The 12,656-nt window shown below is 52.3% G+C and overlaps 1 protein-coding gene across 9 annotated transcripts in view; it reads right to left on the bottom strand.

Annotated features, from left to right (window-relative positions):
• The window catches only part of LOC104016638 (protein CEPU-1), a 454,647-nt gene that overhangs the window by 132,751 nt on the left and 309,240 nt on the right, over positions 1-12,656 (bottom strand). For 5 of the 9 annotated variants that reach the window (XM_087763282.1, XM_087763280.1, XM_087763286.1 and 2 more), the window contains one exon: positions 12,144-12,228. In XM_087763282.1, coding sequence (XP_087619408.1) covers positions 12,144-12,187 — 44 coding nt within the window. In that variant the 5' untranslated portion in view covers positions 12,188-12,228. Of the gene's footprint in view, positions 1-12,143; positions 12,652-12,656 lie in introns of those variants that run through there. The other 4 variants (XM_009469553.2, XM_087763281.1, XM_087763287.1 and 1 more) reach the window with 3 other exon arrangements.

Raw genomic sequence — 12,656 nt, 5'->3', positions numbered from 1 at the left:
GCGGCTATGCGCTGGAATAACCACCAAAGCGAGATGCTCAGCCCATGTCCTGCAGCTCTGCACCTGCTTGCGCTGACAAATAAATGCACGGCGTGCAAAGCTGACGGGGATTACGGAGAGGAGAGCGGGATTCACGGAAACTTGCCCAGATTTGGCCGACCGGTGCGGAAAAAACTTTCGCTGGTACAGCAATCTCCATCGGGGGGAAGTGAGCTTCTGCAATATTTTTTATGCTGGCAAAACCCCTGCTTTGACACATTTATGCCTGCGCGTCTGTACTGTTGCCAGTCCTGCTTATTCCCCTCGCAGGCTTGGTAGGAGCTATTAAGCTATCCTAGCAGAAGTCTGACACCAGGAGAGTTTTGTGTGAATAGCATATCCCAGCAAATCTGCAGGATAAAGAACATCTAAAAATCAGGTTAAGGGATAAATACTGACAAGCCCTGACTGGAGAAAAGAGAGTGTTCATTCAAATGCCTGCACAAACTGGAGGATTGCTACAGTTTTCTCCCAAAACGATGCTGAATCAATCGGCGGTGATTGAGCCACATGGAAGACCAGAAGAAGGAGGCAATTCCCAAGCTGAAGGACTCAGGTGAACCTTGCCAGGGTTTTACAGACCCTTCAACCTGCACCCAGAGCATGGGGGGCTTCCTTCTGAATTTGGGGGGAAAGCTGGCAGGGCAGGACTTGCAGGAAGCCTCCTTCGAGGTGTCCTTAGCACTAACATGCTGCCAGGGAGCATATGCAAGGAAGGGAAGCATTGCAGCTCTTTGCTTCTGATCATCAGTGTTTTGAAGGGTTTTCTTGGCCTTAGTCACCGGCAAATTTGGCAAGAGTTTCCCAAGCACTGAGCTGGCAGTTGTAGGAAAGAGGGTGGCTTTATCCAAGACATAAAAATCCGGGGAGATGGCTTTGAACTAAAGCTGACGGGGGAGAAACGCGCAAGGCAAAGTCCTCGTGGACACAGCAGCTGCTTCGGAGGCAGCAGGGAAAATTGGTGGAGATGAGGGTGAGCCTGGAGGAGAGTTTTGCCCAGGCTGCAGGATCACAGCCTGGAAGGAGAGGAACTGAGAAGGGCAGGCTCCATCTTTTTCCTCCGATTGCTTTAAGAAAAGGGAGCTTTGACCCCCTCCTCTCCCTCCAGGGGAACGGTGAAGAAGCACGAGATGCTCATAGCCTGCAGTCTCGCCGGTGGGACGGGAAATTGCTCTGCCCCTGCTGGGATCCGCAGCCCGGGCCGCCAAGGGGAGTGATGGATGAAAGGGAGGGAGAGGAGGAGGAGGAAGCTGCGTCTTAAGGCTCTGCAGCAGCAAATGGCCTCGGCGATTAAAACTGAGTGGGCAGTTGTGTATCACTCTGGATTTTCTGCCTGTTTCATCACTAGCAGTGACTCAGGAATATTCTTCATCGCCCTCAAGCGAGGATATGATCATTTTCTGCCACTTGAGATGAGGCTAATTTTACAGCAGCTTAGAGAGAGCGATGTCATGTGCTGATGCCTATACTGCCTACCTCACACATCAATGCAGCACGGCAAGGCTATAGGTGCTGACTGCTGAAAGTTATGTCACCTGATACTGGGAGAGAAACACCGTGGGCCAAGGGAGGGCTGTTTGGAGCTGCAAGGCTCCCTGAAAGATGGAAGGAACAAAGCAGTACGGGATCGAGACTTCCCACCAAGGAGAAAGACAACAGCATCCTCTCTTCCAGTCGGGTTTGTTAGGAGGAGAAGCATCCAGACTGCCTGAAGGTTTTGAATAAGCTCCTAATAGGACAAGCGTGCTGAGCGAGACTGATGGGCTCAAAGGACAGATCTCTCCGCTCAAATCCAACCCAGTCCCAGAGAGACCGAATTTACCGAAACTGAAGCCTTATGCGTGATGAGCCCACGCTCCAAAGCGAAAAGCATTTGCGGTGCCAGTGCCAAATTGCTCCCTTGGCGCATCAAAGCCCAGCTCTGGCTAGGCTCCCCACCTCATCCTACCTGTGCTTCCCACGGGGCTGGGACGAGATGGCAGAGTAACCGGTGCCACCACCGGTACTGCAGCTGGACCGCCCGGGATCCTGGCTGGGAACCTACCACCCCTACAGCCACATTCAAATGGGTTTTCTTGCTCGCTGATCAGGCCATTTATTTATTTTCAAGCCGCAAAAGCTGCCTTCGCACCAGGCCCTGGCAATGCCTCGCTGGGCTCCCTGCGCCAAGCCACAGTCTCCCAGCCACCGGCCGGCATGCGATTCCTTGACAGCCCTGGCTTCAGGAGCTAACTGGCAGTGGTGGCTGCATTTGCAGGGGAAACGGAGCGGTACTGCCAGCTTTTAGTGACAAAAGAAGTGTTTATAACAGGCGCGGTGACAGCTGTCCGAATGCCACATTTATTTACAAAACGTTAGTTAAATTACTGACAGTTGGCGCTGCGAAGGGAAGCTGAGAGGAAGAGCTGACATCTCCCCATCGCACGAATTCGGCAGCCCCGCGGTGCCTCTCCGCACGCCGTGGGGTTTCAGCCTCCCTCTCCACTGCAGGCTGTAAACCCCTTGTGCTCAGGACATCGCTCTGCACCTTCCCTTCCCACCAAACCCATAAGGGGTTCGTGCTGCAACTCCCACCGACCCTGGAGGGTCAGTCCCAGCAGGGTGGGTGAAGTTTTTCCTATGCAAAGCATTGCCATCATGCCTTCAGTCCTTTCTAGAAGAACCAAGAGGATATTTATCACCCTGTGATCTCTTCAGACCTTGGCCATCAGTTGAGACTACTTAGGGCAGTGCCACTTGAATGGATGGAGGTCACCAAATGGACCTCTGAATGGCCAAAAATGCCTAGCACGCTGGTTTCAGACTCATCGAGGTGTCTGAAGTGAAGGGCCCCATGTCTCTCTAAACAATGTCAACAGTCTGCATGCTGCTGGCTTTAAACCAGCGAGGAAATTGCAGCAGCTGTCCTCCACGAGCCAAGGACAACCAGAGAAATTTAGGAGACCCAGCTGACATGCACCAGTGAAGGCATCTCCCTCAACCAACCACCTCCATGATGAAGCAATAACAACCCAAGATGGGATTTTTGACCTCCTGACCATGTCTTACCCTGCCACAGAGTACAAGCATCTAGAGAGGGGAGAGGCTTTCTTTAATTTCACGAGTACACAAGTCAAGGCTAACGAATACCTTTTGATCCTCGTGTTTGTAGAGGACTAAATCACATCACTTAACACACACACCCCATCAGAGCATCTCCAAACTGCTCCCTCCCAACGCTGCCACGTTTTGCCCTGACTCTCACACTGTGCAAGTTTGCTGAGCAAACAGGGTCATGACGTGCATTGGCCAGCCTGAAATTCGGCCTTGGAAAACACATATTCAACATCCACTTTGTCTGATTCAAAGCAGAACAGCTCCTCCAACTAGAAGGAAGCAATAGAAGGGATGAAGTATGACGGAAAAATTGACTCCAAAATGTAAAGCAGTTCAGAGGTGAGCAAGGAAAGATTTTTTTTTTTTTTTTTTTCCAGCTAAAGGGAGACTCTGGGTATCCAGAAATCCTTCTCTTCTGAGACGGAATGAAATCAAAATTGCACTATTTCCTATAAGACATTTTAAACCCAAAATCTCGCTTTAGCTTAGTCAGAGCATTTCCTGTAAAATTTGACAGGATTATTCCATGAACTCATAAACTCAGATTAAAAGAAAGAAATATTATTTTTCCAGCCAAACCCAAACCTGCCCTTTCCCCAACAAGGAAATTCTAAACTAAATATTTTCCAGTCAAGATATGCAAGAAAGAAATGGATTGCTTAGTAAAAAGATCTGTTTCAGAAATAAAAAAATAAAAAAAAAGTATTTTCTTATGTAACAAAGGGTACAAGTCTGAAATTTTTGAATAAAAGCAGGAGAAGCAGGTGCTCACCTAGCTCCCACTGAATTGCAATGCAAGAAAAGCACCGAACCTTCAGAGACTTGGAAAATACTTGCTCAAGTTTTCACCTAGGTCACTCTTCCCTTGAACTCATCACGAGCTTTGTACTGGACTATAAGAGCAGAACAGGGATGTAAGATAATAAAGATTATCCTGGAATAAAGCCCTACACCTATCATTTACTGAATTTGGAGGAATTAAGTGTAAGAACTCAAATATACCTTCATATATCAGTGCTCTGCCTATCTGTAGGTCCAAACCATCTTGAGATTTGGAAGTGGCTCTGAACCCAGAGCTGCCCTGCTCCTCTTTCTTACCTTTGAAAATTTGATTTTCTTGACAGCTTTCTATCGTGCTTCTTATTAGAGATGTGTAAGAAATATAAGTCTGAAAAACACATCGGTTTTGCTGAACAGAGGATGTGAAGCTGGGAAAATAATGATCCCATCATGGAGAAAAAAAAAAAAAAAAAAGGAAAAAGAAAAAACCCAAATCAGACTCAAAAATCCAAAGTAATGAATGTTTGGACCATGGCCGGGGCTCTGCATGTGTCTGATAAAACAGACGCAGGTGTCAGAGCCATTTATGGTTGCAGGCGCAGAGCCGGTCAAAATCTCCCATCTCTGGGAAAAAAAAAAACTGTGATATTTCACCAGCTGCTCATGTTGGAAGGTGGTTTTATTCCTTATTTACTCTGTCCTCATTGACATGCAGAGCTGGACTCGCACGTCTCCTGTTTGACCCTTGGTGTCCTTTCCTATTCAGCACTCTCCCCAAAAGTGCCCCCACCTTCAGACCAGGCTCAGCTCTCCAGACCTTGTCTCCGTCTCGCTGACACTGGCTTTTCCAGGGGAGAATCCAGCTGCAAAGTCAAGTTTGCCTTCAGCCTTTCCGTACCCACCCATCTGCTCTTCTGCCTCCTCACTTTGCATATAACCTGACGACTGCTTCCCAGCATGACTGCTGGTGGCGAGAGCCAACACCACTCACCGCCAGCTGAAGAATCCTTAATTTAAAACAAGATTTTTAATATACTAATGATTAAGACGCATTTGGCATTTCAACAGACGCTGCAGCATCCAGACAGCTAAGCCCAAGTCTCAGACTTGGCTCCTTCACAGCCTTGCACCTCTGAAAACTAAACCTAAGGAGAGCAGAAGGTATTTCGCATTTGCTTTGCAAAGGTGCTGCATGCAACAACGAGCAAACTCTCTCTGTCAGGCGAGGGCTTTCTGCATTGCTATTCCACGCACAACCCGTTAACAGTTTGCGTATTGTAGCAAGACTAAAACGCTGTCTTCCAACCTGATCCACAGTCCATTACAGTTAGGATAACGACTTGGGGTGACATTAATGAGCACTGGATCAGCCCCTTTGTCAGCATAAATCTCTCTATTGCATTGGTGGGATTGCTTTTTCCCATTTGCTTGTTTGTTTGGCTCTGTATTCTCATTACAATTTCTATTAGCCCATTCTCCCACTGACGTGGTTGTAGATTAGTTCCTTCCCGATTTTCCCCTTTCCTCCTAAAGGAAAATAAGGGTGTCTGAGCTCAAACTGGCAGGTTTGGGTGGGTCTGGGAGGAGGAAAGAACAACTCTGCTAGACCAAGAGGAGGATTTTTCCAACAGCATAAGTTGGAGCAACTCCCGTGAAGCCACCAGAAGAGACAATAATTTAAGCAAGCTGAAGATGACCTGCATCCCCAACCCACCTCTTGTTTACGCACGGAGCTGCCAGTTCACAACATGCAACGCCAAGCAGCGCTGTGCTCGTTGCCACAAAGGATTCTGCCAAGGCGGAGCAGCGCAGTGCAGGGACGGCACATCAGGATGGCCAAGAGCTAGAGATGAGGCCAGTTGCCATCTCTTGGCTGTCACCCACAAGCACTTAGGTCCGAGGCTTAGGTTAGCTCATGGTCAGGATGAGAGCAGCTTCTCAGCAGAGTTTGGGGCTATGGGTAGTCCCATAGTCGGGGATGGCACTGCTTTCGCTGGCCCCAATCCCCAATTTTGCTTCAGCTCCTACCTAACAATCATCCACCCACCAAGCAGCTCTGCAGTACCACAACCATACGCCATATACCCCTGGAATGACGATTCCCTGGCACCTCCAACTGAAAAATGCTCACAGTAGCCTCTACAAACTCCAAGCAAGGGCAGGACACCAGTCGACATCTGTGGTGCCCTCCAGTAGGACACTCGTAGCGTTCTCCTTCCAGAGGGATGCATCCTGCCACAAAAAGACTGCAATGCAAGCAGATGACTCACGGAGCCAGAGAAAGGAAGCGTTGCGATTGCTGCACATGAATATATACATTTATAGGACCTAGGAGGGCACCTTAATGTCACATCAGGAGTCGATAGCAGGGCTAAGAACTGAACCTCTGTTTCTTAGCGATTAGAAATGCCACCCCTGCAACCCTCCACTGGCCAGCTGTGTCACATGCGAGGCTGCTCTGACCTCCCTTCCTCCTCGCCTTTCTTCCTCCTCATCAGCCCTTCCCATCCCAGAGGAGCAGGGTACAAGTCTGTTTGACTTAAATCTTTCCAGAGCTCGTAGATCAGAGATGCTTAACCCTACAATGGAGACGACAGCTCCAGAAAGCACGCTTATCCCCTACGAGACCCCAGTCCAGACAGCTCCAGTGAACTACAGGCAGCAGCCCTACCAGGAGAGCTATAAAGGGAAACCCTCCTCTGGCACAGCAATCAGGAGCTTGTCTCATCTCAGATGGAAATTGCACTCAGGAAAAAAAAAACCACAACACACACACATGCATATGACAATTTTTTTCCCCACTTTAAGCTGATTCCATCTCCGAGATGGGAGAGAGGTGGCGAAGATTTGCTGACATGTCACTTTAGCAATAAACTCCTCTTTCAAAAACATGCCATCGCAAGCAAAGCAATCGACTCACGAGCTACAAACAGCCGCAAGCATCGTACGTGGGCACCGCTCGGGGCTTCTGCAGCCCCTCTGATGGAGGATCTCCAGGAACACGGAAAGGAAACCCTGGCCAGAAAGGAGGACACAGCAATGATGGGAGAAGGAGAAGGCAGGGGTGAAGTGGCACCATGCTCCGATGGGAGCAGAAACTCAAGTCCTAACCCTCACATTTGCACTGATTTCCTGAGCAAGGGCACAGGGGCAGGAAAACATGCTCTCCCCCTCCTTCACCTTACTACAAGAGGGGTCACCACAGCCCCGAATTTATGCCCTAACCCTCAGGAACAAAAAGGAGAGAGGTCTGAAGGAGAAGGCGAGCGTGCTGGAGTCAGGAGAATAAACTTTGGTTGTTAATGTATGAGTTGGCAGCTTACTTCCATCCTCACCCCACGCCCACAGGGCTGCTGGGGCTGGTCGCATCCAAGCCCATGTGCTCAGAAGTCCTTCGCTGCTCGGTAACCAGCAAAGTAATTACACCTTGGACTCCAGGCTATGTCCCCCTGGTCTGGGCTTGGGAAGCAACCAGGAGCTTCAGTCTCTGCCAGGTGAGGCTCAAAAAATACCAGGTACCGAGCTTGGAGACCATCAGAATGGGCTGAATATTTCACGGGAGCAGCGTGCCATAGGCGAGCCCTGGGGAGGGAGACGCATGCGGATCTGGTGATAAGGAGCTTGGTGGTTGTGCAAGGATGAGGGGAGGTGGCCAAGCAGGGCAGGCGATGGGAGTGCTGTGATGACCAGCGTGTGACTCAGGGTGTCCATGGGGTTGCCAGCATGTGGGAAAGGGCTGGACAAGCAACACCCCTCGCTGGGGTTATTGCAGCTCCCACCACCAGCGATGGGCGCGGTGGGAGTGGGGAGCCTCCAGCAAAACGGACACAGAGCTGTACAGCTACCAAACAAGCTTTAGCAACCAGAGCTGAACCCTTGCATGAACAACCTCTGCCCTACCTTGCTTTCCTTATTTGCACTAGGAGCCTAGCCCCGTGCCAAGCGCCTGGCAGGGCCCTGTGAGCCCCCCATCGCTCAGCCCAGAGGCTACGGGGATGGCAAGCACCACTTTCTTGGGGACAGAGAGCCCGGAGCGGGTTCCCCTGCGCCCTGGCAGGCTTTCTGCACTCATTGACTGCAAACCACAAAGGCAGCTGCCCAAAACCTCAGCGAAGAATCACCATCGCTCAAGCCCCGGCAGGAGCAGCCCTGCCTCGGCACGGGGGGAGACACACAGGTGCTGGAACACATCACGCTGTCATCCATCAGAGACCGGCCCTATTTTTTGTATGACACAAGAACACCACAAAAAGGGAAATTCCTGTGGATAAAGGGGGAAAGATGGGGCAGCAAAGAGTCACAGAAAACAGACCCATTTCTGAGAAAGATTCTTTTCTGCTTAGCAAACAAGTACTTTCTGTTTGCATTCGTCAAACAAACATGCTTGATTTTGTTTTGTTTCACAGCCAAGATATAATTTCTCCAAAATTATTTCAAGAGCACAACAGGGGCAAAATAAATTTGCAACACAGGCTTAGGTAAACCATGGCAGGGCTTAGTGGCAAAGTGCGTGGCCCTTTTCAAAACCTGAGTGGAAACTGCGGGAAACATCAGGGTTAAAAAAAAAAAAAAAGCTTTGACTCATGTTAAACTCATATTTGAATTTTAGCATTTGAATCAAAAGGGGAACAAATAAAGGCATTGCATCACCCTGCCAAAAAAAACCCAGAGATGTACGGAGGAGAAGTGGCCCTCGTCCTACAGCCAGATCTGCACGCCATCTGCCTGGGGCACTGGCAAATTCGGGGGGATACCACGCAAGTGCCTGTGCATGCTGATCGGATCGTCAGAGCCTCGCCGTGGAAAGCGCTGACTGATGCCAATTAAAGTGAAATCATAATCAAGCCATTTGTTTTGGTGCTGAGAGAACTGCTCCAAAGGTCTCGGCAACGCCTGGATGTGGTTCAAGCGCTGGATGAAAGTTCAGTGCGGGTCTTCTCCAGCGTGAAGCACTCGCTACTGGTGAGGGCAGATGCTATCTGGACATGGTGGGAGGGGATGCAGACCAGCCTCATCCTCACGACGTGGCCTTGCAAGAGGCAGCAAGAAGGACAGCCCTGACCCATCTTGTCATACACGCGAGTCCTAGGTGTAACCTAAGAGCAGGAGCAGCCCCAGCTCAGGGACCAATGCACGCACCAATAAAAACGTCGAGCAGCTGGACCCAACACCCACAAACCCTTTTCCTATTCCTGCAGGTTTTGCTGCATCCAGGAGTGAATCCTGCCCCTCGTATCCCAGATGGTAGCTCTGTCTCAAGGTCTAACCCTAGATTTAAATTTAATACAGTGATCTAAAGTGCTGGTACCAAAGCAAGACACATGACTGTACCCTCCAGCAGACATCACGAGACAGAAGGATATATCCAAACATCTCTGGTGACTCTGGTCCTAAACTGGCTCCTAACAGTAGATTTACGGTAGCCAGGCTTGCACGGAGCAAAGCCTGTGCCCTTTACAACGGGGGGAGTCTCCTCACGGCCATCAGTCCAGCTTCTTTCTCCGGTGCTGAATTAACTCTGCTTGGAGGGGTGGCGGCGATGGAGCTGAAAAGAGCGTCCTTGGCAGGGCACCACTGCTTGACAGCAGCTTGGGGTCCTCGGCACCCCGGATAAAATCACCTATTTCCAACAGCAAGCCCTCTCCCTTGGAGGGGAGAGGACTTTCCGAGCGCTTCAGAGAAGCAGCAACTTCTGCTGCTAAGTTCTCAGCTTGCTCTCCCTTCTGTCGGCTGTGAAAAACCAAGAAGGGACCTCTAGCAACATCTCTTTCCTCCCAAATCCTTGGCTGCGACTCACCGTCCTCCCACCTCACATGGAAAAGAGTGGGAAAAGAGGAAATGCTATTTTTTTTTTTTTCTCTTTCCCATGCACCCTTCCCTGACTGCCACCCTGGCAGGGCTGCTGCCTGCGTGTTGGGCAGAAGGTGGCCGGGAGCCGCAGCGGGGTCCACCGAAGCCTTTCTGAGCGGCATCGCTATTCTGAACAAGTTAACTCCTCCACAACAGATCGATGGTTACGCCGGGAGCCGGGCTGGGGCTGGGAGGGGAGTGGGCAGGAAGATTCACGCTTCCTTGATTTCTTTCTCTGTGATTTTCACGTGCTCTTCTCCTCTCTGCTCCTGCCACAGCGCAGCACGGCTGCAGGGACCGGGACCTACCGGGGGATGCAGCAATGTACCACTAGCTGCCGGACTAACTGCTCCCACCTCGAACCAGAAGGAAAATGCCCCAAAATGCCAGTTCAAAACACAGTCCTCCACCTCTCCGGCTACCGAGCCAGTCATTAATTTCCAAGAGCAATATTCACTCTAGGGGCAGGACAGCAGGAATATCATCAGCACAGCAGGAATATCAGCAGCACAGCTTGCCACCCCAAAGCTCACGTGCCTGCCTCCTGGGGCGTGCTTGTATGGACCAGCCACCTGCATCAGGACACGGACATCCCCTGCCACCAGACAGGCTCCCCAGCTGAACTGGGATGTGCATACGGTGGCTCTGGGGAGATAAGAAGCTGCTGCCCTCCCTCCCCAGGGGCAGGATTTGTCCCCCTTCCCTTCAGGCCTCACGGACAGAAGGAAAGCGTCCCTCCTGCTGACTCACCCCAGCTTTCCTTTGTTCTCCACCAACACCGGGGCAGAGCACCAGCACCGTCTGTACCACAAACCCTATGCCAGAAACCCTTTGCAGGCCCCTGCTACAGCATGAGCAATTCGCCTCCTTCCAGTAAGTTTGCAGAGCACCCCTGCCCGTACCACCCTGCTGCTGCCACCCTCCTGTGTATTTTGCTGCCCAGACCTCCAGTAAGCCAAACCCCTCCCTCTTTGACACCCCCACGGCAAGATCTGTAGGATTTCTGGTGCTTGGGAGAGCCCAGCGATTCAGGAGAGGAAAGGAACTACTTGGTTGTTTTTTTTTTTTTAAGCTCAGCTCAGCGGGGCAAATTCCTAAGCGAGACACCCCATCCCTCCACCCATTTTCAAGCCTCTTCGCCCAGTCGTGCCATGACGCAAGACAAATCCGGAGGGACGGCCACAACACAGCTCCCTCCCTTCCTCCCAGGAACACGCAAGGGCTTTGGGGGGAGAGCAGCTTGGATGCAAACAGCTGAGTTGCAAGGAAATACATAGGGAGGGGATTCACGTTTCCAGGGGCCAGACCGAGCCCGTGGTTTAAGTCCTCCCAGCGCTTGAAAAGAGACCTGGCTGAAATTCCTCCTTAGGTTTTTTTGCCCTGCCTTGGCCCTGCTCCACTCGCTGGCGTAAAGCAGGAGTGCGGCTCTCACCGCACACACCCAGCCGGTCCCGCAGATGTTAGTGTCACCTATGCAACGCGCCGGTGGAGGAAAGTCACTCCTGAGCACGCCGGAGTTGCAAGCACCGCTTCCCAGCGCTGCAATTAAAACCTGGCTTTTTATTTTTAACGTCCCTATCAAACATCCTTGCCAGGATCTCTTCTGGGATGACTGCGCCCATCTGCTGCGAGGACAGGGACGGGTATCTGGGCATAAGACGTCCCAGAAGTTACGCCGATCGAAATCACGGTTTTCTTGGCAGCCCCTGCACCCCTCCGGTTACTGCTGCAGGTGACAGGACCCCGGCACAACACCCAGCCCCACATTTTCCCCCCACCCCAAGGAGTTAATGCTGGCAGGTAGCAGCAACCCCCTGCCTCCTGAGCAAGGGGATTTTTAAGGAGGGCAGCATCCACCCATCACCCGGAGCCAGCCCTATCCTGCACCCCCCTCATCCCAGCAGCTCTGAGCATGGGGAAAAGGCACAAAACCCCACTGGGGGTCGACAACTCCCCCCTTCCCCGGGCTGGGTTGGTTTGACAGGCACGAAGGCACCCCTGGCACTGCACCCCAGGAGCAGAGAAGTGTTTACCCCCACCAAACGCTGCCAGAGTGCCCGAGCCATGGCTACCGACAGCAGGAGCCAAGCCCGTGCCTCGCACCGGCGTAGGGCAGGGGGCCAAGAGGGAATCGCACTCCCCTTTTTTCATCCCCCAGTAACTTTCCCAGAGACAACTCGGGGGGCCAAGCCAAAGCCCGGTCCCCTGGCACCCAAACCGCCCTCTCGGCTTGCTGCCTGGTGCCCGTCCTGCACCACCAATCGACATGATGCATCCCCGGTGGGGAAACTGAGTCACGTCCCCGAAGGCACCGGCCGCCCTCCCCGTGCAGCAGGACCCCCCCATGCCCCCCAAGGCAGAAATCCAGCTGCTCCTACCTGAGCGTGGCACTCTCCCCTTGCCGCACAGTCACGTTGTCCATAGCTTTGGGGAAGGTGGCATCTCCGCTGCGCACGGGCACTCCTGCGGGCACAAGGAAGAGCAGCCTGAGACAGAGGACGACTAGGCACCTCCAGGGCAGGGCTAAGCACCCACCGACCCCCATCCTGGGCAGCAGGGACTTTTCCAACAGGCAAAAAACACACCCGACAAGGCCACCAGGAGCGAAAAGGGGGGGGGAAGAGGAGAGAAGGGGTGCGTGTGTGGGGATGGAGGGGAGCAAAACCACCGGGGCGAGCGATGCGGAGCTCCACGGAGATCAGGAGAGCCCCCGGCAAGGCAGCCTGCGAGCACTGAGCCTGCCGAGCGGCATCCGGAGGGAGTCCCCAGTATCCTTGGGTGAGGGAGGAGGACGGGAGGGCCGGGGGGGAGGAGGAAGAGGAGGAGGAGAAGTGGCAAAGGTGCTGGACGTTGGGCGAGCCGGCTCTTCCCGGGAAGCAGTCCGAGGCTCA

The sequence above is a fragment of the Nipponia nippon genome, unplaced genomic scaffold (assembly GCF_047370975.1).
Source record: "Nipponia nippon isolate SJK-2023a ecotype South Korea unplaced genomic scaffold, ASM4737097v1 scaffold_28, whole genome shotgun sequence".
Lineage (NCBI taxonomy): Eukaryota > Metazoa > Chordata > Aves > Pelecaniformes > Threskiornithidae > Nipponia > Nipponia nippon.
Note: the sequence above shows the minus strand (reverse complement) of the source record. Positions and strands in the feature narration are given on the sequence as shown.